Source organism: Balaenoptera borealis (genome assembly GCF_965194805.1).
Source record: "Balaenoptera borealis genome assembly, chromosome: 6".
Lineage (NCBI taxonomy): Eukaryota > Metazoa > Chordata > Mammalia > Artiodactyla > Balaenopteridae > Balaenoptera > Balaenoptera borealis.
In genome coordinates, this window is record NC_138863.1 from 68,463,042 (window position 1) to 68,486,346 (window position 23,305).

The following is a 23,305-nucleotide window of genomic DNA, read 5'->3' on the forward strand; positions in this document are numbered from 1 at the left end:
GAGGTCCTCCTGAGTCAAGAGCACCAAATTATACCTCTGCATCTACTCCATTAGGTGAGATCACATTCACTGACATAGAGTAGAACACACAGTGGAGGCTACTGTTACTGGTTCAAAACCTTGACTCATTTCTGTTTGTAGGTTATGAAGAATTAAGGTACAGTCCTAGAGAATAATATCCTGCCACCTTCAGCTCAGCTCAAAGGCTCCTGCCATGGAAAGAATGAGCGTTGGATGGAAATTCCCACATGCATTTTCCAATGTCAGGAAGCTCTGTCCCTTTGTTTACTTGTGACCAATCAAATCACTAGTAGCTCGTGGCTCAGCCCAGCAAGAAGGTTCAAGTGTTAGGATGGGGTTGCATTCTCTGTAGATGTAGATATGTTCTTTTATAAATTTATTTATTTATTTATTTTTGGCTGCGTTGGGTCTTCGTTGCTGCGCACGGGCCTTCTCCAGTTGCAGTAAGCGGAGGCTACTCTTTGTTGAGGTACACGGGCTTCTCATTGCGGTGGCTTCTATCATTGCAGAGCATGGGCTCCAGAGCGTAGGCTCAGTAGTTGTGGCGCACGGGCTTAGCTGCTCCGCGGCATGTGGGATCCTCCCGGACCAGGGCTTGAACCCGTGTGCCCTGCATTGGCAGGCGGATTCCTAACCGCTGCGCCACCAGGGAAGCCCCAGATATGTTCTTTTATTGACCCATCTGCCTGAGAATATAATGATGAGGAAAATATGGTAAACACAAGTTCCAGCAAGCATCCTGTCACTAGATCTTTTTACTTGGAACCTCACTAAAGGTACATGATTCAGTCATTGGCCCTTCTCAGTATGTTATTTGTGTATATATTTGAGGTGAAGAATTGTTTAAAGAGCAAGAGGGGTAGGTGAGGGGAAAGAAGAAAAACAGCAGAAGAAACTAGAAGGAAAAAAAATTGACACTATAAATCTGTTAATAACTATCCTACAACATTAATTCCTATGCCCGATTCTATAGTAATTCTAAAGCAAACATAATTTTGATATTACAAAGAAATATGTGAATTTGCTTAAATATCCTGTAGTTCCTGAAAACTACATAGCTCTTTGTCTCTCCTTTCTGTATTTATATTTACAAAATGTATATCCTGAAAAACTATATGGCTATATATGTATATACACACACACATACATACATATATGTGCATATATATATATGTATATTCATAGGTAAATGTGCATATACAGATATATTGTTAGAAACTACATAGACATAGATATGGACCAATATGTACAGACACACATACACACTCATTAAAAATCAGATTCCACACTATAGTGGGGTCATCTGAATGGTATTTAGTAGGTAAATACTTTGATATAAGATATTTTTATATAAGATATTTTCTCTTTCCTCAGTTTAAAAAGGATGGAATTAAGTGTAAGATGTTTCGTGATAAATTATTATAAGAAAATACATGGGTGTGAATATGTGTAAGTATACGTGCTTAATAGCATCAGTGTGTTTAACAGAATGTGATGATCCTCATGGTAAACTGAATTTAGTTACATTTCTGAACAATTTATCGGTTTAATATTTATTCAGCAGATATGTATTGAATACCTACAATGTTCACAGATAGGTTTCCATTCTCAAGGAATAATAGCTATAATCACAGCAATACAAACTTGCTTTTATTTCAAATAATTAAATTTTTAATTATTTATTCAGGAGATTTTAATGAGTAACTACTGTGTGTTAGGAATTGTTTTGGGCTCTGATCACATCATAAAAAATAATATCTGTTCTTAAAGTGTTTGACCTGTGAGGTAAGAAAGAGGCTACAAAAGATACTAACATAGTGTTTTTAATGGCAATACAGATCTTCCTTGACTTATGATGGGGATATATTCTGATAAACCCATCATAACATGAAAATATCATAAGTCGAAAATGCATTTAAATACATCTAACCTACGAAACATCATAGCTTAACGTGGCCAACCTTACACATGCTCAGAACACTGACATTAGCCTACAGTTGGGCAAAATAATCTAACACAAAGCTTATTTTATAATAAAGTGTTGAATATCTCATGTAATTTATTGAATACTGTACTGAAAGTGAAAAACAGAATGATTGTATGGGTACAAAACACTTGTAAGTGTTTCATTGTTTACCCTCAGGAGCTCACTGCTGCTAACCAGCATCACAAGAGAGGATCCTACCGCATATCACTAGCCAGGAAATAGATCAAAAATCACAATTCGAAGTATCGTTTCTAGCGAATGCTTATCACTGTCCCACCATCCTAAAGTCAAAAAATTTTACATTGAACCATCGTAAGTCAGAGACAGTCTGTATAATGGAGCACAAAACATAAAAGGGACAACTCCTTCAGATTTGGTGATTTGGGAAGACTTCATGGGGTAAATGATGTCTAATCTGTTTATGCGGAGGACTACTGATATTTAGCCAGAACTGTGTGTGAGTATGATGTGTGCGTAGGCATAAACAAGGGTTACCTCTGAAAAGACTGAAGATCATTGCATAGGTGATCTCCATCTCCACCAGCCATGTAATCCATGTCTAGCTAAGTATGAAGGATAAAAAGATGTAGGTATCAAAACAGTTAATAATAAGTAAATATCATTTTAAATCCAGTTATTAAATGCCCTGATAAAAGATATAGTGGTGAAAATAAAAAGATATAATGGTAGGGCCAATATGTCTCTTCACGGTGGTCCCATGCATTTTATGGCTCTGTGCACAGTGTTGGTGTTTATGAAACGAGGGACAAAAAGACCTTGAGAGGAGATTAAGAGAAGAGCCGCTAAGACAAGAAAGAACCCATAAAGAAGGCAAGGCTTAGCTGTGCCTTGAGGTGTTGCTGGGTGTAAGAATGTGGAGGATCCTTCTGTACTCAAAAGGGCAAAAGAAATAAGTTTCAGGAAGGAGGGACCATTATCTGCTAGCAGATAATTCTCTCTGTTCTCTCTCCATCATCTACATATCTATCTATCAATATATCTATACAGAAAAGACGGAAGGGAGGAAGGAAGTTGATAGAGGAAGGAAGGAAGGGAAAATAGATTGAGTGTAAATGGATTCAAGCTCCTTGGAACTTTACAAGTGTGTTTCTCACTTGAAGGTGAGGGCAGTCTAGAGCTACGCCACAAGGAAGAAGTCCTCAAATTTAAGTATGTTAAAGAATCGTCACGGGGCATGTTAAAAGTAGATTCCATCATTCTCCCCAAAAGATTCTGATTTGGCTGGTCTAGAATAGGATCCAATAACCTCCCCTAGATGAATCTAATACAGGGGGTTGAGATCATACTTTGAGAAATGTTGCCTTTAGGAATATTAAATATCCTTTCTAGTCTTATGATTTATCTGCAGATGGATATTTAGTCCTACAGTTCTACATTTGTTTTGGTGGAAAAGTAGAAGTTGCCCACTTTTCTAAAGGACATTACATTTACCAAAGATCTTAGAAACACACTTTGAATTTGTATATGTATATTGTAATACATTATGTAAACATATATAATTCTGTTTCAGTTTTAACCTCAGACCTGAATGAATTCCACATTGCGTATCTTTATTTTCTGGAAAGGATAACAGTGATTTAAGAGAAAAAGTCAGTTATAGGAAGAAAAAAGGGAAAGATGTAGAAGAGGGAACAGAAAAGCTATCTATGAAAGAAGTTGAAGTCACTCTCAATGTGTATCATTTTTAGTTTAGCAAAAGAAACAAGTAAAAACTTAATTACTAAAGAATTCACATATTTTGAATCGTGAACATTTCTCAAACAAATGAAAGAAAATGGGCATTAAAACATAGAAACACATTTGGCCTGACTTAATGTCCCCTCACCCCCATTACTTAATAAGCAGTTGACATTTCAGAAAAAATGTAGTCGAGAACTACCGGTTTAACTGAACAATAAACAAGAAGAACTCCACTGCACAGTGTTTCAGCTCTGCTTTACAGCATGAGTGGGTAACTTCAAATCTAATTAGGATGGGAAATTTTGCCTGAACAAGTCTGAAAAGTATTGAGCAATTTCCTTGCAGTCATGACACTGATTCTGAGTGTGTACACACTCCAGTGATGTTCGGCAAGGCACAGGGGCGTAAAACACCACTGAAAGTGAGCAGGACAAGAGCTAGATGTAAAAAAATTGCAAGGACTTGGAATAACTGGGTGTAAGTCCTAGCTCTGCCATTCACTGGATTTCTGCCCTTGGTGCAAGTTATTTATCCTCTTTGGGACTCAGTTTTCTTACCTAAAAATAGAGATGAAAATAACTCCTTCCCCAAAATAATGTGAAATAAGTTAGGTAAAAAGCTTACCACGGGGACTTCCGTGGTGGCGCAATGGTTAAGAATCCGCCTACCAATGCAGGGGACACGGGTTCGATCCCTGGTCCAGGAAGATGCCACATGCCACGGAGCAACTAAGCCCATGCGCCACAACTACTGAAGCCGGTGTGCCTAGAGCCCATGCTCCGCAACAAGAGAAGCCGCCGCAACGAGAAGCCCGCGCACCGCAACTAAGAGTAGCCACCCCTCTCGCCGCAACTAGAGAAAGCCCCTGCCGCGCACAGCAATGAAGACCCAAAGCAGCCAAAAATAAGTTTATAAATAAATAAAGCCTACCTCGGTGTATGACCCACGGCAAATTCAAGTTTGCTCATCCATAGAGATTACTTTTAGAATGTTGAAGATACAAACAGCCAAATAATCAGCAGAAAATGGAAAAAACATAATGGAGATGTTTGTTATGTTCAGTACTGCTTGTAACTGAAATATCAATTGGTTCTAAATGCCATGCTGGCAAAATATGTGGGAGCAATTAATACTTGGCTATTTTTCTGAGGGGATTGAGATGTTTCTCTCTAAAGATTTCTTTCACTCTAGCAAGCTAATAATGGTGGGTTAATACGATCGTATTTTGAGATATTAACTGATCTTTCTTACCCTGGACATCCACCACATTACCCTTTCCGCACAATTCATCATCTTCCCAGTGAGGGATTATACAGTTAAGGAAGAAATAAGAGTCAAAATCTCAGCTTTGAGTTCCAAGCATAGAGACAAATAATCTTGAAAAAGAAAGAAAAGACAAAGGATTCTGAGAGAGAACTTCTTGAAAATTACAAACAAAAAGCCTTATGGATGTAAGAGAAGAGAGTTTATACCCAAAATAACAGAGTTGGAAAGGTTAAAATAGGAAGTAAAAATTTATTTTTCCAATACAAAAAAAGATCAAAAACTTCATCTGGATTGAAGGAAGGGGAAGAGATGGATGAGGACAGAGGTGGAAGGGGAAGGGTTTGATCATTAAGGGAGAGCAGACTAATAGGGCTGAGCTATAGGTATGGGGTTCTTGCTGGCCCCTCCCCATTCTCCCTTCTCAAAACAGTTTGTGCTAATCATGGTGTCCCTGTGGAATAGGAGCAATGAGTGAGTAAGATAGCTACAGGATTAGGTCTGAGGACAGACTCTCAAAAGGCAGGCACCAAGTACGGTACGGGAAAATATTCAAAGAACCTTTAAGAGGGATGCAGAAAAGCTGAGAGGATTTCAGTGGACAAGAGGAAACATGCTTTGGAACCTGACCAGATGCCACTTGGATCGTACAAGCTGAAGACCACATGACAGGACCACAGATACCGACTACAGGTGTATCCGAGAAAGGTTGAAGCACCAAGACTGAGAATGAAGTAAACCTCAGGGAAGACAGAGTGTGGACCACAGCCTCCGTGTCAAAAACAGGTCCTAGAATGCCCCTCACAAGAAGGAAAGGATGAAGAGAAGAGGAAGATTCCTGAATTAACTGAGTGCATCTCCAAGAGACTAAGAAAAATTGAGAAGACTGAGATTATCTAGAACTAGCAAGGTGACTAGTTTGACTGCACAGGAATCATAAAGTTCTGTTGGTTCCTTATATAGAGTTTTTGTCTATATTTGTTGTTCTCTGATACTACAGGCACTGTGACACACAGCCAACACCAACCTTGTGGAATCTTGTTACCATAAAAGTAGATTTAGCGCATGTGTAATTATAGAAATAGAAAAGAATTAAGACTATTACAGGGAAAAATGGAAAGGGAAGGAAGGAAAGTTGCTATCGCTGTGGCAGCAGACGCACAAATGGCCTTCATTACACAGCGTCTGACATGAGCATGCTGCTCAACTGTTTAGGTTTAAAAAGTATAATTATAGTCATTAAAAGAATGGTTATTTTTGAAACAATATAGGTAGGTATTTCTTAAAGTTGAAGTCATGCTTCTATACATTTTAAATTATTCAGTGTTTATACTCTTCCCTCCCCCGCCTCCAGCCACTTCCTTCCCCCCTTCCTCCTTCTGGGAGGTAAACATTGACAACGATCCTATAGAAAATTATTTCAAGTGAAAGCTGTCATTATTTTTATCACTGTCAGTGCAATGAAATGATATTTTATAAGTTTAACTTCACTCTCTCTACTTTGTCATCACAGGCAAAAGTTGTGTTTCTTCAAAATCCCCAGATTCAGTAACGGACCTTGTTAATGCCCCAGTGCTGGACTTCTTTTCTGGTGCAACAGTGTCTATCCCAAATCTTTTCTGTTGCATTTTTTAATTCCCTCTTATCTCCGAGGTTCTAAGAATGGCTAGTTGGACTCGCAGGGAGTGCCTTAATTTTACCTCTTTGCTGTTTCTTCTCTAGGTGGGCTTAACTCCATTCATTCATTCAATCATTCAACAGTTCAGTGTCTCCTATGTGCCAGACCACAGACTTTTTTACTTTAAATTCTTTAAGAAAGTTAATATTTGAATGCTTTCATTCATTTTACTATTATATTTAGCTAATCAGCATCTCTATTATTTGCTTAAGTTGGAAAGCATTTAAATGTTTTAATTTATGTTCATAATAATAGTGTCCACATCCCAGGCTCCAGATCACTTCTGAAATCATGGCCGCTTACCTGTGCTATAAGCCATTGGAACTTAGGAAAAGTAGGTTCTTAAAATAAAGATATAAATTAGATCATAAAAACCAGATTCAGAACCATACCACTGGGCTAGAAAATATGGCAAGTAAATTAGACTCTATTTGTTGTTCATATACAGGTTGTACTGTGCAAACACTTCAGTTGTGCAGTGCAACAACTCCAGGGGTCACCATTCCCAGCAATCATGGTAAAAATGGGATTCCTGGTATTATAAAGAATGGTGGCCTTGCACAGCCATTCTACAAACTCTGCCACAGCAACCCCTTCTGTTTCTTCTTTCTTGAGGAGAGAACTTCACATTTGTTTCTGTGTTTATCAATAGTTGACCCCTTTCTCAGCACAGGAACCGATTTATGATTAATTTAAGCCAGTCCCAGTGGTCTCACTCCCCTGTCAGTCATGGTTTAAATAAAGAAATGTGACCCAATAATGGTACGAGTAAGTCCCCTGATGGCTTCTGAAAGGGTTTTCCGTAGAAATTAAAAGAGACATGTAGAATAACAGTCCTCTTCTTCCATTGGATGTAGAATAGTCTCTAGTGACATCTGAAGCTGTAGTCCTGTAATGTAGAGGAAATATCACTATCAGGACAGTAGAGTAGACACCCAAGAACTTCCCTACTCACAAATTTCTATTGAGAGATAATGAATTGTTTAGTACTTAAGCTACTGTTAGTTGTTCCTTCTTTTATTTGCAGCCAAAAGCATCCTTAATGAAATCATGAATTTGGCTACTCCACTCATCAATGTGGAAAAGGTGGAATAGAAAGGCTCTGTAACTTCTTGTAGTTAGTGACCAGGAAGTGTAAAAACCCAGCTTTCTGTTAGTCCCACCCATCTCATAGGGGACTGCAAGTCAATGACTCTGAAATTAGCAAAGACATAGTTAACATTCAGTGTTCACCAGATATTGTGGGAGGGTGGAGAGACTTAGTAAATAAATCAACTTTATTGTTTTTTTGGTTTGTTTATTTTATTGTTTTTTGGGTTTCTTTTTTGTTTTGTTTTATTGTTTTTTATTGTTGATTGATTGGCTGTGGTAGTTGGGAGACCAGAATATAGTCTGGTCTCATGCACCGTATTTGATTCACATAATACCCCAACCTGCATCCAAGGGTTTATTCTTTCCACTTCCATAACTAACATCCTGGTTACTTATGGTTCTCTTCACCCTCTCTTCACCCAGATAGTTGAAAATCCAATTGTTCTGTAAGTATGACACCTCTTTAGAAAATGGAGGACAATATTTATACATATTCATGGTAAGTATTAAACTACAGCCCAGATTCCTCCTATGCAATACAACCCAAACTTGTCATTTTTGGAAACTGTAATAATAACAGCAGTGACAACCACATTGGAAGCAGACATTTTAGATAGCAAACAGTTTATATTTAAAGATGCCTTCATCTGATTACCTGTATACCTATGCTAAGGGGAAAGAATGACTAAGGTTGCAATCCGTTTCTATGTTTTACATGATTTGAGAGCCATTCTTCATATCTTTTGCCCCCTAATAGAAGCGAGTACCAAAAGGGGGGGGGGCTTTTGAGTTTTAATGCTCTAGTCAACAGGCACATCAGGTCACTTGATAATGGTTGGCCTGGCAGGGGTCCAAGGCAGGGGATACTTCGTAGGTATCTGCATGTGCTCACTCCAGTGATGACTGTGAAGTATGGTGGAACATTTGTGTATCAGCAAGAAGAAGAGGGAGAAGAGAAGTATGGAAAAAAAGGGAAGGTGAATGAAAATTACTGTCTGGGAAAAAACACAGTATTTAGTGTTCTCAGAAGAATTTTATTTTTCTTCTTTTGAATTTAAAAAAACGCACATGGCTTGTGGCCTTAAGGAGAGAAGCACAGGAACAAGGCTGCTTTTGTACTCTATTAAGGTTGAGATTAAAGTCCCTACTGATAAACTGAACATTCTTTAAAAGTGACCAGAAGCAAACAGTGTCTGTTTGCTGCTACTTTATTACAAAGACACCACTGAGAATAGCTAAGAATATACTATTTGATCTTTAACAGGTTGACCAAATGATTGCAGTTGGCTCCAGTACATGAGATGCTTTCTGCAAATTATTGTTTCTGGTTATAAACCTTTATAATATCTCAGAATGAATTATGTATGTATTTCATGTTTTCTTTTCTGTTATCAGCCTTGATGTTCTCATTTCAAGTTTCACCCTAGCCTCCTAATAATGCAATATTGAGGCCATTCAGACACTAATTATGCCTCCGTGGCTTTTTTGAAATGACTAAATCAGCATCAGTTCTATAATTATCATTAGCAAGTTTGTATCAGTAGCTCACATCACTTGAAAGAAAAGCTCAACTTAAATGATTTGTGAATGTACTCATCTAATACATCGAACAGTCTCTATAGATAAACACAGGTGCATGCATATTGCTTTATGTAAAGTAGAAAGTCTGTACATGTATATTGTATGAAATATATTTTCAATGCAATATTAAAACATTATTTCCATAGCTTGAAATATTAAGCTACGCAGAGACATCCGAGATACCTGTGCTTTCAAAGCTCAGTCGGGATGAGCAGTGTAAGGAAACAGAAAACTATTACTCATACTTAAGGCTAGATCTGATGTCTTCCTCATTTTCCAAATGTTCAAATAGGAATCTGGCAAAGATGATTGACAGGAAGAAGTATCCAAATGCAATTCCTCTGTATTTTCATTGTTTCTGTTCTTGAATTATTGATATTGCCAGTAGTCATTTGCCATGAAAACAAATCAAGGTACGTATGGTAAGCACTTCCTTGAAAGCAACACTTTTATTTTTTTTTGAATGTTTATAGTATGCCATTTTTATAATTTAACAAAATGGCAAACTGATGGGGAAAATAACTACAGCAAAATAAAAGTGTAGTGTAAATTAATTCTGTGGCTAAATACACAAATGCTGTGTGGAAACATATTATGGGGTGGGGAGTGGGCAGCAAACACCAGCTACTGAGGGAAGCTGAGAAGATTTCTTTGTATCACTTAAATGGGAAAGACTCTTCTTAAACAGGAAAACCTGATAAGAATTTCTGAATTTGGGGCTCTTCAGGAATAGTGGAACATACATCAAAAACTAAGCCATTGTACTTCCGAGTGACGATCTTTTTTTTTTTTTTTTTCCCACACCACCTAATACTAGATCCTTGTTTTGTACAAAAAAACTTGTGCCAGGCTGTAGTATTTTATGACCTACATTATTACCCTCTGGGTAGTGAAATGATGGTGCCAAACTAATTATTGCTTTGTCTAATTTTAAATCCAGGTCTATGGAGATTAACAGCTTGCACATTAATTCAAAGCACCAACAGCCCACCTAACCTCATGCCGTTTTAAATGAATTAAAAATCCTGTTTAGGAAACTTTAATATACTTTCAATGAAGGAAATGTGCATCTATACTTCTATCCAGTATATAAAAACCAAATTCACTTTGCTTATTTTGCTTGCTCACACATACTCCAGGGAGGAACTTTCTTATCTTCGGGCATTACTTCCCTTGAAAATGAAATACCTGCTAAGCTAAAAGCACAGGCTGAGTGGAACTAATTGTAAAGTGGCAGTGGTGGTGGTGGGTAGGGGGAGGTGAAATAATGAGAAGAAAGACTATGTTCAGGTTGAGGAAGGAAAACATTCCATTCCAATGTATTGTACCTTTTTATATCTTTGACATTAAATGAATGCCTTTAAACACACTGACATTTTATTATATTACAAAATGAACGTGTAGTATTGAGCAATCAATACAGACAGACCATCTATAAAAAAGGCAAGGAATCATTTCACCAAACCCTACAAGAAGGATTGACAGTTTGAGGGACCAGAAAATGATAGACCATTGCAATAACTTCCCAGCCGGTCTCCCCGTTTCCAGTTCTATTAGCTATATCTTCTTAAAGCAGGTCTCAGACCTCATAAATCTCTGGCTTCAAAACCTTCCAGAGCTTCCTATTACCTACCTACTGAAATGCAAACCTCTCATCCAAGGACAGAATGAAGTTCCTCCATAATGCATCCCCCATTCTCATTCCCATCCTTATTTCCCCCTTTGTGCCTGTGTACAGCAAAGGCTCAACCGAACTAGATTATATGTTGTTTCCTGCAAGGGCCCCAATAGTTTCCTTCCCCACTGCCTTTGTGAACCCCTATTTCCTCTACTTGTCAACTCGTTAATATCCTCAATAAACATTTAATCACTAAATGTTTATTGTCACTATTTTAAGCACCGGGGGGGGAAAACAAAAGCAAAACCAAAAACAAAACAAAGATGGAAGTTACAATGATTGCCTGCCCTCAAGAAGCTTACAATCTAACAGAGCGCTCAAACACAAAGATACTTTTTAAATGATGTGATAATGCAGAGAGAGAGAGAGAGATACAGAGTCTGAAAAGAGCCCAGAGGAAAGATACTGAAGTGCCCCTAGGAAGGCTGGGAAGTCTCCTGGGAGGAGATAGGTGCTGAGAGTCTGCAGGGAGTTAGCTCACAGAAGAGGAGGGCAAACCAGGTTGCACAATGAAAAACAAGGCACAAAGGGAACAGACGACATGGTATATGCAAACTACAAGCAGTTTGTTGTATTGGAAAATAAAAATTAAGACTACAAAGGCCAGGAAAACTGCCCTCTCCTTCTTGAAAGAAGCCGTATCTTCTGGACAGACCCTCTTTTATGAGTCACTTATTACTGTAGTTCAACATTCACTTTGAACTATATTTATCTGTGCACATCCATAAAATGTTAATGTCAGTTTTCTTTTAAATCCTCTGCAAGTTTTAGTGCAATACTTTTAACCACAGTAAGTGTTCAGTATGTGCTTCCTAAATGAAACAGAGTCATGCAAAATCAGGCAGAGGTTGCAGCAAATATACAAAGTACCACCATTTAAAGAGTGAATGAAAAAATATAATCCTCAGGTTATTAGAAGAAGACACTTTTGCAAAACCAAGAAAACATCTCTGGTGAACCTATCACAGGATTTTCCGGTTGTCTCTCCACTGTAGGGTTAGATCATGGAGGAGATATATGGACCACTCTAATACTATTTGACAGTACCTGTATTCAAGTGTAATTCTAACAAATTGAGTAATTTCACAAAAATGAGGTCAAGGTCTTCACTAGTTTTTTTTTTTTTTTTGAGGAGGTGGGGTAGTGCATAAGAACTTCTCAGTACTCTTAATTGAAGTGCAAATGAAGATCCTTAAACTGCAATTTTATGGAAACATTAAAAAATTACTGTGCCAGTAATTTGCATTATTTTAAGACTAACTTCAGATTTTGTGAGCAATATGAAAAAATTATGTAGGTCTAGTAAACAGCTCTAAGTCTTGGAATGTTTTTTGAAACAGTAGTTTGGAAGAAGATATTACTGGTTTAATGTTTTATTAAAATAGTTAGCCCTTGAGTTTGAAACTAAAAAGCAGTTTTAAAAGTGAAATTGAATTGTGTTGAGCATTTCTTAATAAACCAAACATTATAGAAACTTGTTTTTCTCTGTAAAGCATCTTGCCACCCTCATCTCCCTCATCTTCTCTACACTCTGTCTAACCTCATCTTTTCCTTTCTCTTTCCTCTCCCATGACATAGGTAAAGCACATCTTTGTGTTTAACCTGGGTCAAATTATCCTTAGTCCAGTGCAGACAAACACATGGTCATCTGCAAAATCCCATTCAGTATCACCTTGCTTATTTCCCTACCCTTCACTTTGACTGTTGTTGTTTATATGTGTAGTGAGAATAAGAACAGGAAAAAGTAAACGTATTTTTCCCTCTGAATTAGCTTGAGAGGAACACACACACACACAAACACACACACACAAACACACACACTCCTGAAGGAAAAAAGGATACTTACGTTTATTTTTCTTTTGATTTTCTTGAAAAGCCCAAGTCAGAATATACTGTGTATTAGAAATTCATTATATATATCCTCTCTACACTAAAAAAGTAAAAGAGATAAGCAATGTATTTAATGCAGTGGGAAGAAATTAGCACAGTTTTTCATTGAATTAACTGTTTCCTTGACTAGTCAATCAGCTTTCTTTAAAGACAATTTCTTGTTTTCATGGCATCACAAGAAAAGTTTTGTAAAATATGTTATAGACGTAGGTATCAGTTACAACCAAAAACATTTCTTTTGAATAAAACTTTAAAAAATATAGATAGACTATGGTGACTATTAAAATGCTACTTAATCGTATTACAACATTACAAATAGTTTCATTAAGACAACAAAAACTAAATGTTGTACTAATTTTGCAAACAAAGAATGAATCTTTTTGAAAAACAAAGTTTCATATTCCTCTGCAAAATGTAATTGAAGAAAAGCAAGCTTTATCCATACCTAAAAAGAAAGAAAGCAAGCAAGCTAGAAATAGTGGGATGACAAACTCCACTGTGGATTTTATTAGTCGTGCAAATCCCATAATATTTTATTATATAAGCCTTTTTTTCCTGGGAGTCTATGTAATTTTGAACACTTCGGAAACTCTGTGTAAATATAAGCAGTGCTCTTTTGAATAGATTCCCTTTCTTTGATTCCAAGTTAATTATGTTCATTTGTATGTTGAACAATGGACTTTATAATCTGTATTTCAGATGAATATATAAGAGAATTGAAAAAAGTACTACTTATCTATTAATAAACTTCTGCGAACCACACTTTTTCTGCCCCTTTTTAAAAGTAGGGCTTATTTTGTTGTAAATATTGAAAATGAATTTCTTTAAGTCGATCATCAAAATACATTGTTTTTTACTCAAGTGGTCATTCCATTATTTCTATTTTATTCAGTATTTTGGTTTACATGAGGAACTGTAAATTCAGTACTAGGAATTTAGTGTTAAAGGTTGATGAGCTTTGAACTTTTTTTTTTAACAAACAAGGACAGAGCAGTTTTGCTTGAATTGCACAGAGGACTTCTCATCAGCATTCTCCACATGGGCAATAACTGAAATTATAAATTCTTCACAGTTGTTGTTGTTTAGTTCATCTGTACTCAATCCAACAGTGACCCATAGATACTTTCCTACACTTATTCCTTTGTGGTGAAATCCAATGGGCAACTTCTCATAATATCATTTTCAAAGCTATCTTGTAAAATATAACTAAAGGGGCTTCAGTGTTCTCTGTTAGATCAGAATAAAGTTCTTCTGTTGTATTTTGAAGCCTGTTTTTTTTTTTAAAAAAAAGCACAGAAAGGTCAAATCTATTCCAAATAGAGATTTCATTCCCTAGAAATATTTAGTAAGATTTTGAATCACCTTTTCTTGTCTTTTAAATTCTGTCAACTACCTAGATTTAACTAAAATCATTTTTCTTTCTCTTGGGTTAGCTAAGTGCATCCATTCAATAGCTATCCGTAAGGTAAGAAAATCACAGAAGGAGAATGAAATTAATTTCGCAGTATATAGTTGGTGTATTTTAAAAGCTGCATTTCATCATCTGGAGAGCTGCAATTTAGTCTATTAAATCTATAGCAGAGAAGCAGGGGGAAATGTGAATACCGTTTGTTATGAGGAGGGTCAGTCCTAAACAAGTATATTTTCAGTTCCAGCCTTCACAGATAACATTTTCAGCTTGATGGGCTCCTGGTCCAATATTTAATTTGCCTCTTTCATTCTTAGCTTATTTGAAATATAGAGGACCGGATGTCCACCAGGCCAGAGTATAAACTTACCGTTTATCTATTAAAGTCCTATGTAATATAAACGAAGAGAAATTATTACCCACTCACTCTCTTCCTCATTACAATTTCTAAAGAACTTTGCCGGGCACATTATCTCGTAGACATCATGATCAAATGTTATTGTTTTGCTTTATTATCTCAGTTGGATGGTTGGCTAGTCTAGAATGAAATAGGTGGAAGGCAATACTCGCAGCCTAGAAGTCTGAATGAGGTTCCCATTCAAATGATTCTGGTTGTTTGGGGGTGGGGCGGGGTGATTAGTAAACCAACTGAGCTTACACTGCATAGTAAGCGTCTGGATGCAGCACATTTACATCTAACAAGAGACCCCAGAAAACGTGTGCGTGTTTCTTAAACCTTATGTTCCGAACAAAAGGCTATCTCAGCAACAGACAATCAGCGCTGCATCGCTCCCTGGGATGCAGCAACACACTCAACTGCACATTTCATTCTTCTTCAGCTCTCAGCGCCACAAAGCCCCTACTCTCTTCCCACTCCTGGGTCCCTAGATTGCTCCATAGAAGGGGGCTGGGAAAGCAGAAGCCTAACGTCTGTGCCTGCGCACCAGCCGCCCGCCCCAGGGGCCCCCGGGCGCTGCTTTCCCCTGCCCGAGCCGCCTGGGGGAGGTAGGGAGGGGAGCCAGAGAGCGGAAGAGTGGACCGCACACCTAGCCACTCCGGATTTTATTGATTCACAGGGCAGCGGGGGAGGGGAGCTGGGTTAATTCGGATTCCCGCCCCCCCCCCCCCCGCCCCGAAGTTGCCTCCTCTTGGCAGATAAAGTCATTTTCTGGCTGGTGCTGGGGGCCCAGGGGAGAGCGCGGGCGAGGTCCCGGCTCTCTGGGCCAGATCCCGTCCTGTGCGCGAGTCTTGGGGGTGGGGAAGGCTGAACCGGCCGCAGCTGTCGAGAGGGCCTGGAGCGGGCGGGGAGGGGCGGCGTGCCGGAGAGCCCTTTAAGGCGGGTTAGGAGCGCCAGGGCCGGCCGGCCACGCGTGGGAAAGAAAGGCCCCTTCCCTCCCGAGGCGTCGCTCCCCTTTCCCCAGGTCGGGCCGCCTGAGAGTGCGGGCCGCCAGAGCTCCCGGTCCCCGCGCTCGTAATCATGACCTCGGGGCCCCCTCCGGGCCGCGTGAGCGCGTTGGCGAGGCTGGGCGGCCGCCGCGGCCCCGGCCGTGTAACATGACCCGAGCGGCCGGCCGGCCGGCGCGGCGCGGCCATTGAGCCCTCCCTGCCCATGAATCTCTGGCGCGTCTCTAGCTCGCTCGCCGCTCGCCTCCCGCCTCCTTTCTCCCCCTCCAGCTCCGCGGGCTCCGTGCGCCTCTCCCTCTCCCTCCCGGTCCTGCCGCTGCCCGTCTCTCTCCACTGCCCGCCTCTCGCCACTGCCTCCCGTCTTCTCTCCCTCGCGGCAGCCTCCGTCTCTTTCTCCCTCTCTCCTTTGAAAACTGATCTTTGGCTCTTAGTGTGAAAGTGATTTGAATTTGGCTCGGCGGCGCTCTGCGCCTGCGCCCAGCCTCTGGCATGCTGGCTCCTTCCAAGCAGCTGTTTTGGGTTTGAAATTCCAACATGGCAGAGGCTGCAGTCCGTCTTCCCTTCAAAAACTTGGAATGATTTCAAATCATAGGCACCTTCACTTAACCCTAGCTTCCATTCATCAGCAAACACATCGGATCGATGCTACGCTAACCTATCGGGTTTTCGCTCCGCGCGTTCAGGTAAGAGGAGCTTCGTAGTTTTCCACCAGCTGTTTAAATTTGTTTTTGTTTTTGTTTGTTTAATTTTTAAAGACTATAAATAAATCCAAGACCGTAATGAAAAGAGATCTTCGAGTTGTGCCGTAAACATTAAATTTAATTTGCACTCGTTTCTATTCTGTACGCCAACCTGCTGTCTAATTTCTCTGTACAAAGTAGCCCTGAAACATTATAATGCATATTTTTGCTGCTTAATCATTGTAACAATAGTGTGGGATTAAGAGTTCGCGATTGCAAGAACCTCGTTTTCCGCTATATTGGGCTTACTTATTACTATCTTTTTTACTTCGAATATAAAAAATAAGAAAGCGGAGCCATAGGGTGGGGCTAGACTTTCTTCGGGAACTAACTTCTAAGTAAATAAGAAGTGTAAATAAGAATCTTGCACACACAGAAAGTTGAGGTTAAATTACAATCTCGTGGCTGGAGGAACGTGAATATGTCAGAAGATCGGTTGCAGAAAAATGTAAGCACATCATCTTGGAGGGGGTACAGCGTGGTGGGCGTATTGTTGGCAAGGAACGGGAGAGAAAGATGTATAATTTAATGGTATATACAATCCACTGATCCTATTACCGTCCTCCCCGGAGCTCTTGTTAGTTTCAATGGGAGTGAGTGAAATTGACATGGACTTGCATTCCTGGTCATGTGCTTTTTTTCCTTTCTTTCTTCTCCTGTGATCTGAGATCCCCTTTTTGTTGATGTTGCTTTCCCCCTTAATTATATGCATGTAGGTTAAATGAATACCTGACGAAAGGGCCCACGTTTCAAGGCAGTGACATTTGATAGCTGAGAGGAAAAGTGGCTTTAATGAAAAGCAACCTTTGGAATTCCTGCTTGTGAGAAATCCAATTCAGCTTTTTGTGCTGCCAGCAAGAAATGATCAGTAGCACCAGTGTTTATGGTATGTCAGTTTTGGAATTTACTTCCTTTGCATCTAAATAGGAAAGACAAATTAAATAGCATGATAAAACCACTGAAGGCTCTGCTTGGGAAGGAGCTGCTCATGATATATAATTCCTTTTAAAATATATATATGTATAATGTATATTTTAATCTGTCAAAATGCTTGTTTGCTTTTGCTATCGCTTGTTTGTATATTTCAGTTTTGATTAATAGATTGCTGGAGTCCACCTTTATCGGTTTTAGCTGTAATCCCAAAGTTGCATGTTACTAGTAATGCACTATATAACCGCTGAAGTCAAATGGTATGTAAATTAGTTAAACTCAGTGTGCAGTTTTTTTGGGGAGGGGGCTGGGTTGGAGAGGGGAGAGGGCGGGAGTGCGGGGAAAGACTGCTTACTAATGAAAGTGTATGTATATATGTACACAGACAGAAGTGGATGAAATTTTTTTTTCTCAATCTATTAATGCAATTTGACTCTCTGCTCTCTCAATGATTGCACTTTGTGGAGTAATCACTTCTTCTGAGTGTGTTTTTTTTTTGGGGGGGTGGGTGAGTGAAGGGATATCTTTTACATGAAAATAAAAAATGTATTTTGATTGCTTAAAGCCCTTAATGACTTTTAAGGAACAGTGGTAGGGTTTTGTTTTGTTTTTTTCCTTGCCATTCACTTGTCTGCCTGTCAGCGCTTTTTACTTTTAACCTGTGACAGAATTAAATAAGCAGGCACTGAAATTGACTTTGTTTGAAATCTCTCTTTCCTCTTTCTTTACCAAAAAAAAAAAAAAAAAAGAGGTCAGATAAATGGAGTGAGAGGGGGTTTTCAATAGCTCTTGTGACCGTGTGTACACTTTGTGATATTCAATTAAGACTAGGAGGGAGAAACAACAAAAAGATGTTTAAAAGTATTTTGCATAACCAAAGGATATGTCCACTTAAAAATTTTTTTTGTTTTTGTTTTTGTTACGTATTATACCCCACCACCATGCATTCACCCTGAAAAGAGAGAAAGGAGGAAAGGGAGAATATGAAAGAAAGAAATAGCAGTGGGGATAGCTGCCAGGGGTCTGTAATGTGGCCGTGGTTACTGCTCTCTCATAACACAAATGTGAATACAAGGAAAGGGACTATAAGAGCCGATGCGCGACAGACACTTCTGGTTGGACTCTGGTGACTGTTGAGCTAAACACACACCGCTCTTACATGATAGGAAGGATTTGATTGAATTTTGCATTTGGAACTTGTTGACTTTGAAGCGATCAATAAGAAGACTGTTTATTTTAGATGCACATAATTTGCCCTGAGAAATGTTTTAAGGAGGAGAGAGCACAGCTTTTTTCCCCCGGAGCTGTTGGAGCGAATGGGATTGCCAGATGGGCGATTTCCCTCTGTGATGTTAAAGCTGTAATATATATTCAGAGCAGATTGGGCTGCTGCCTGTGATGAGGAGGATATTACATTTATAAATTTTAAATCGGAGCTCGGACAATGTGCTGAGAACAGAAATTGGATGGTTTGACTGTTCACCGTATTGATACTTAAATGTGATTTCTGGGTAGTAGTAATAGTAATTATTGCAGTAATATGTAAAAAACACGTTGGGGTAGGCAATCATATAATTCACAACATTTAACAGCAGATTTAAGTGTATAAATTACTGCCCCCCCCCAGTCTCTGCTTACTATTAAATAATAGTCACATAATTTATTTCCCTCTGTGTTTAAATGCCCAGTTGTGCAAGTGATATTCATTCAGGAAGCTTGTTTTTATACACTAGAATTCTGCAGAGGCAAAGTTTATATGTAATCTATAAAGTAGACTCTTGTGCATATGTATAGAGTGGCATAAGTGGCTCCTGTTTTGTAATTCTATTACTCTGATTATTTTTAGATTTTGTTTGTCTCAAATGTGTGGCCTATAGGAACCAGAGCTACAAACCTAAAAGGCTGGAAAGTGGGCAAGGGTTCACACTCTGGCAGCTCTGCTGTTGCAAATTAAAAGTGTGTTGTGGTCAGGAAATGAAAGCTACAATGTCTCTTTTGAACAAGTCGTTTATCAAGAGAAACATCTATCAGGGACTGCCTTGTCACATTGATCCTCTAAAAGTTAGGTCCGAGGTGGAAGCTGCTTTGATGTTTTTGATCCTAAATTTAATACAACAGAAAAAAAAGCAAGGATATTTTGACCAGAATAGATTTTTAAAAATGTTTCCTGGGACCAACAAGATCTATTTATTAGTATTGTACTATGTGTGAAGTTTTTTGGACATAACAGTTGAAAGGTTTAAGAGGAAACCCCAGCCTTTATAAATTGACAGTTGTTCAAATACATATTTATAGTACATTCAGTTATGGCCAGATTCTTGGTTCACATGGACATTTTGAAAATGATTGTTTTAAAGGGAAAATTATGTTGAAACAGTGTTTTAGAACAATATACAGAGAATCAGAGTTTTCATTCACTCAGATTGTATAGTGGCTCTCTTCTCTTCGTGTTGCCTTTTAGTCCTGTATTTCTGTTTCGCATCTTCATTACATGTGTGACATAATAGCTTTTAGTGGGGGAAGAAACATTTTTTCCTATGAAAACCATTTCCCAAAACATGCTTGCTCGCATCATCTTTATTGTTTATTAACTGTGCATGTGGATCATTATCAATATAAACTATAGGAACTCACAAGTCTTTCAGAATTTCAGCTTAAAAATATAGGTAGGTAGCAGATTAAATATGCCATGTATTCTTAAATATTGAATATGTTGCATGCATTATTTGAATTTTAAACGGTATTATTAAGAAAATGACCAACTTAAGAAAAAAATTTTTTTTCGTGAAAGCAGTTAAAAGCAGCTTGTTTCATTTTGGGAGGCAAAGCTAGGAGAGAGTTGTTCCTTCTTTGAAATAGAGTTTTTGGATACTTGTCTTTTACTGCTGGTGGCTACTTGCTATTTCACATGGGTCTATCAACAACTAGGCTGATGGATCACAAAGAGTGTGGTGGGAGTTTTGGGAAGTGTAATACTTGCTAATTAATCATGTCTGAAATGAAAGAATCATAGCAGGGTAATAAAGTCTCATTGTTGTTTTCCTGGAAGAGGGTAAGACTTCTGTTTGGAAGCTGTATGTGTGAGTTGACTTTCTTTTTTCTTCTCCTAAAAAGACAGTTTATAGGGTCACTTTAGAATTATTTCAGGAACCGTCTTTTTTGAAAATGGAATATTTTTCTTTTTCCTGACTGCACCGAATCAGTGAAATTCTTAAAAATGTCTCTGAGTGAAAACATAGAGTTTTTTCCTCAGTTATATTAAAGACTCCTGCGGTTGAGTTTCCAGTACTTTTTTACTTTTCCATAAATAGAAAATCTTTCTGTTGTTTTTATTCATGTTAGGCAGGAACTTTGGAGGCTGGCACTTCTGATAGTCATACAAGAGGGCAAAATTTTTGTTAATTACTTTTAGCTAGTACAAGAGTATGACCAGAGGGGAGAAAGGGAGTAGTACTTCCAAGAATCTAGAGACCATCTGTATTATAACTTGACGTTTCTAAGGTAGTTTAAAATATTAGCCACCTGAAAAAAAAACACATGAGCAGTATAATTAGAGGTAAATTCTTTTTTTCCTGAGCTTTGGCATGTCACCTTTTAGAATTTAGTATTTTGCTTAGTTTACGCATGGGGACAGATCCTGAAAGTTTAAGTGTCTGCAACATTTTTCAGAATTTTCATCTCAAGGTGAAGACGGCTATGCTAATAATTCCCTGTATTTGGCTGTGAGTGTTTGGATGCCTTGAATGATTGCCTAATTAAGTAATCAGTTTTAATGGTCCAAAATCAGCAGAATTGCTAGGTGTATTTGAAACAATTGCAGGCTTTTATGTTTTGTACTTTCTAGTTTGTTCTTAGAACCTTGGTTTGATAGAAATGTTTGCTGTTTTGCTTTTGATATTCTTGAGTACAAATTTCATGTACTTCATTTGTAAAGTACATTTATTTTTGTAGAGCTAATAATTTTAATTACCAGGAATTTAAATCGATTTATAAATTTTTGACTGGGAGAAATTGTTCTGCAGACATTTGTGTGAAATACTGAAGTATGCTACTGATCGATAAGACATGATTAATCAGCATATCTGCTTTTTAATCTTTGGTCACTGATAAACGAGAATAAACAAGTGGCAATGCAATTTTTTTCTTTCAATTAAAAAAATGTAATATAAGTGTCTCTTTGGAGATATACAAGAGTTAATGTTTTAAAATCAATTGAACTTAGAAATTTTTTGGGGGTACTACTTGGAAGACTTCAAGTCCAAAAATTATTCCACCTTTCAATTAACTCTTTCTCTTTCTCTTTCTGTCTCACACACATAACAGATTATAGCTAATTTTTTAAAAAATCTATTAAAATGAAAGACTTTTTTTTTAAAGACTGCAAATAAATGCCTGTTTAGCAAGTGCTTGTCATGGTTGGATTTTGTAATTTTCTTCCTTTTTTTTCCCTAAACTTGAACTTTTATCAGCTTTTTCATTTAACTTATGGTAGAAATTTCAAGCCTAGCTGCTTTGAAACATGATTGCTGATTACTGATCCTTTTGATATTTTTGGTGTTATCATTTAAATGGCAGTTGTACTTGAGGGATGCTTACTGCAAGAAATGCAGATAGTGGAAATAAAAGGTAGGCAAGAATATGATAAAAATAAATTGTACTGATAAGTTGGAAGCAAATCAAAAGCAGGTGGGTATGCAAAGCTTCCTCAGGGCAGCAGCACAGCTGCCAGCTCAGGAGCTCTGCCTCAGCACGGCACACGAGTGCGCCGTACCTGTTGACGACAGTCTTAGTTAGGAGACTGAGGAGGCAGAAGAGATAGGTGATCAGAAGCCATCCAGACACGAGATATCATATGGCAGTTTCTGTTAATAATATTTACATACTTTATGCAACAAATCTGCTTGTTGTCTTGTTACTTGAATATTGACACTGTGCTTAACATTGCATATGGTGGGCTGTGCTTTCAGAGTATACTAGAAGCAGTGAATTCAAAGGAGAATTTCGGTGCAGAAGTATTTATGTTGAGTCTATGTATAAATGGATATGTTTGCTTATATTTGAGCTACTATGACTTTCACAAAGCATTGACAGCATTACCGCTTGCAATCATTTTTGAAACTGATACATCTTGAAAGTAGAAATGCATGATTTATCATATGAAGGCCCAAGGTTAAACTTTTTTTACCCTGCAACCTGGCTTAAGTATTTATACTTTTTAGTTGGGAAATCTTTTTTTAGAAAGTATTTTTTAAGTAAGATTGGAAAGTTTGCTTCTTGTTAGGATTTTGTTCTTATTTTCATATGAGTAAGTGATTTATAACTTACAAAAAGCATTTCCTTACTAGTAGAAAACATCATGTAAAATACTTATAAAATGTATGTTTTCTTTTCCCCAATATCTTAACATTGAGAATACCTTTACCCAGTTCCTTGCTTATGAGTTTTTACTTCGGCTGGTAATTTATACATTTATTCCATTCCACTTGTGTATATATTGCAGGCAAGAGAACAGAAACTGAATTTTACTTTACTCATCAAAAAAAAACAAAAACAAACACACACCTCCCCCCCATCTAATGTTTGCCTTATGTCAATTGGATGCTTTTTAAGCAACTGACAATTGATTAAATGCCATATACTTATGACAGTAAACCCATCTGAGAATGAGTGACCTCTGCTTTCATGCTTTGGTTTTAGGAAATATTATTCATGGAAACAGTAACATTCAAAATAATAATTTTAAAGTAGTATAATGTACAGCCATGGGTTTCCAGATGTTGCTGTAAACTTTTTACAATTCTTCTGATTTATGATCCTTACCGTCAACACACATTGTCACCTTCACCTAGGGCTGGCTACATAATTTCTGGGCTTGGTGCAAAATTAAAATGTGGGGCACCTTGTTCAAAAATTATTAAGAGTTCAAGACAGC

The 23,305-nt window shown here is 38.1% G+C and overlaps 1 protein-coding gene across 7 annotated transcripts in view; it reads left to right on the plus strand.

Annotated features, from left to right (window-relative positions):
- The first annotated feature begins 15,497 nt into the window (after positions 1 to 15,497).
- FIGN (fidgetin, microtubule severing factor) overlaps positions 15,498 to 23,305 on the plus strand; it is a 130,488-nt gene continuing 122,680 nt past the window's right edge. For 5 of the 7 annotated variants that reach the window (XR_014245550.1, XR_014245551.1, XR_014245552.1 and 2 more), the window contains exons 1-2: positions 15,498 to 16,386; positions 17,160 to 17,329. Coding sequence is in view for 2 of the 7 variants with exons in the window: in XM_082395290.1 (XP_082251416.1) it covers positions 17,305 to 17,329 (25 nt within the window). In the remaining 5 variants the exon portion in view is untranslated. The other 2 variants (XM_082395293.1, XM_082395291.1) reach the window with 2 other exon arrangements.